Genomic DNA, 1,475 nt, shown 5'->3' with positions numbered 1-1,475 from the left:
CAGTTAGCTTCAGTTAGCTCCGTTTAGCTGCAGTTAGCATCAGTTAGCTCCGTTTAGCTGCAGTTAGCTTCAGTTAGCTCCGTTTAGCTGCAGTTAGCATCAGTTAGCTCCGTTTAGCTTCATCTTGGCTCTCCTCCTTCCAGAGTTCGATAAGTTCCTGGAGGAACGGGCCAAAGCCGCCGAGACCGGCCCGCCGTCGCCCCCCRGTGGCGCRACGCAGGGAACGCCCAGCAGGAAGAAGACGGGGAGACAGGAAGACGCTCTGCTGGCCATGTAGACCATCAGCCCCCGCTGACCCCCCTACGTCTCCGGACCAGAACGGCTGCAGCCCCAGGTCACCCACTTCCTGCTTCCTGTTTCCCACTTCCTGTTTCCAGACGTTTTCAGTAACTCTGAGGCAGGACGGCCCTCAGATCAGCGTTGGGTTTGTTTTAGCTGCTCCTCAGCAGAACCGACCCGTTTGGTTCTGTAGGACTGACTGTCCTCTCTGATGTTTGTCCTAGTCAAATCATCTCCAAGTTGGTTTGTAAATGTGTAAATGTTTGGTGTATATTTGGCTCTGCGTTTCAGAGTCGCTGGTTTCATTAGTTTCTGTTCAGAACTAAAAGGGAAAACCCTCCATGACGCGACAGGAAGAAGAAAGGCGGGAACTTCCTGTTGATCCAACTGAAGCTGCTGGCAGGGCCGGCCCAAAGCCCCCCGGGGCCCCTGTCCCCCATCGCGGGGGCCCCTTGCATTAAACCTGACTGTTAAAGAAGCTGCTGCCGCAGCATTTGCTCATGCCTTGGGCCGGCTCTGCCTTCACTGTTTGTTTCGTCCTGAACTCGTTTAGAGGACCAAACGTTTCAATTTGACTTCCTGTTTCTGATTCAGCTTCACACCACGGATGGCGTTTGCACATCATCAGTGTTATTAATCTTATGATTTGCTGACATCTCCACAGGCCTGACCTTTAACGCCACATTTGTTTTCAGAAATGAGTCGCAGCGCCACAAACGAGATGTTTACATCCCAGACCGGCGCTTAGTCGCCGCGGCAACGAGCGTTTCCATTGAACTGCAGAAGTAATTTATTCTGTGATCAGTATTTAAGTGTTTTTATTGAGCTGAGGATCAACTGGCATCATGTCTGGACTTTAATGTTGTTGCTTCTGTTTCTGCTGAAGAGATTCCTCCCCCCTCCCCCACCCGCTGCTGCTGATCAGGATTTATGTCGTCGGTTGAAATCAGACGATGAAGATGAAGGTTTTAGTCTGAAGTCACCAGAACACTAATCAACGTGAAGATTGCACTTTTTAGAGATTTCCTTTGGTTTCCTGGGTTTTGTTGTCGCTGGTGATTCTGGTTGCAGAGCGAAGCCGCCATGTTGGATCTGAGCTCAGAGCCGCCATGTTGGATCTGAACTCTGAGCCGCCATGTTGGATCTGAACTCTGAGCCGCCATGTTGGATCTGAACTCTGAGCCGCCATGTTGGAT

At 51.2% G+C, this 1,475-nt stretch overlaps 1 protein-coding gene across 1 annotated transcript in view; it reads left to right on the top strand.

The window, feature by feature from the left end:
- tom1l2b (target of myb1 like 2 membrane trafficking protein b) overlaps window positions 1-1,469 on the top strand; it is a gene marked incomplete at its 5' end in the record, with an annotated part of 13,203 nt that extends 11,734 nt beyond the window's left edge. Inside the window, one exon of the mRNA XM_017310674.1 lies at window positions 144-1,469. Coding sequence (XP_017166163.1) covers window positions 144-277 — 134 coding nt within the window. The remainder of the gene's footprint in view (window positions 1-143) is intronic.
- Between the last annotated feature and the right edge of the window lie 6 nt (window positions 1,470-1,475).

Source organism: Poecilia reticulata, linkage group LG19 (genome assembly GCF_000633615.1).
Source record: "Poecilia reticulata strain Guanapo linkage group LG19, Guppy_female_1.0+MT, whole genome shotgun sequence".
Lineage (NCBI taxonomy): Eukaryota > Metazoa > Chordata > Actinopteri > Cyprinodontiformes > Poeciliidae > Poecilia > Poecilia reticulata.
Note: the sequence above shows the minus strand (reverse complement) of the source record. Positions and strands in the feature narration are given on the sequence as shown.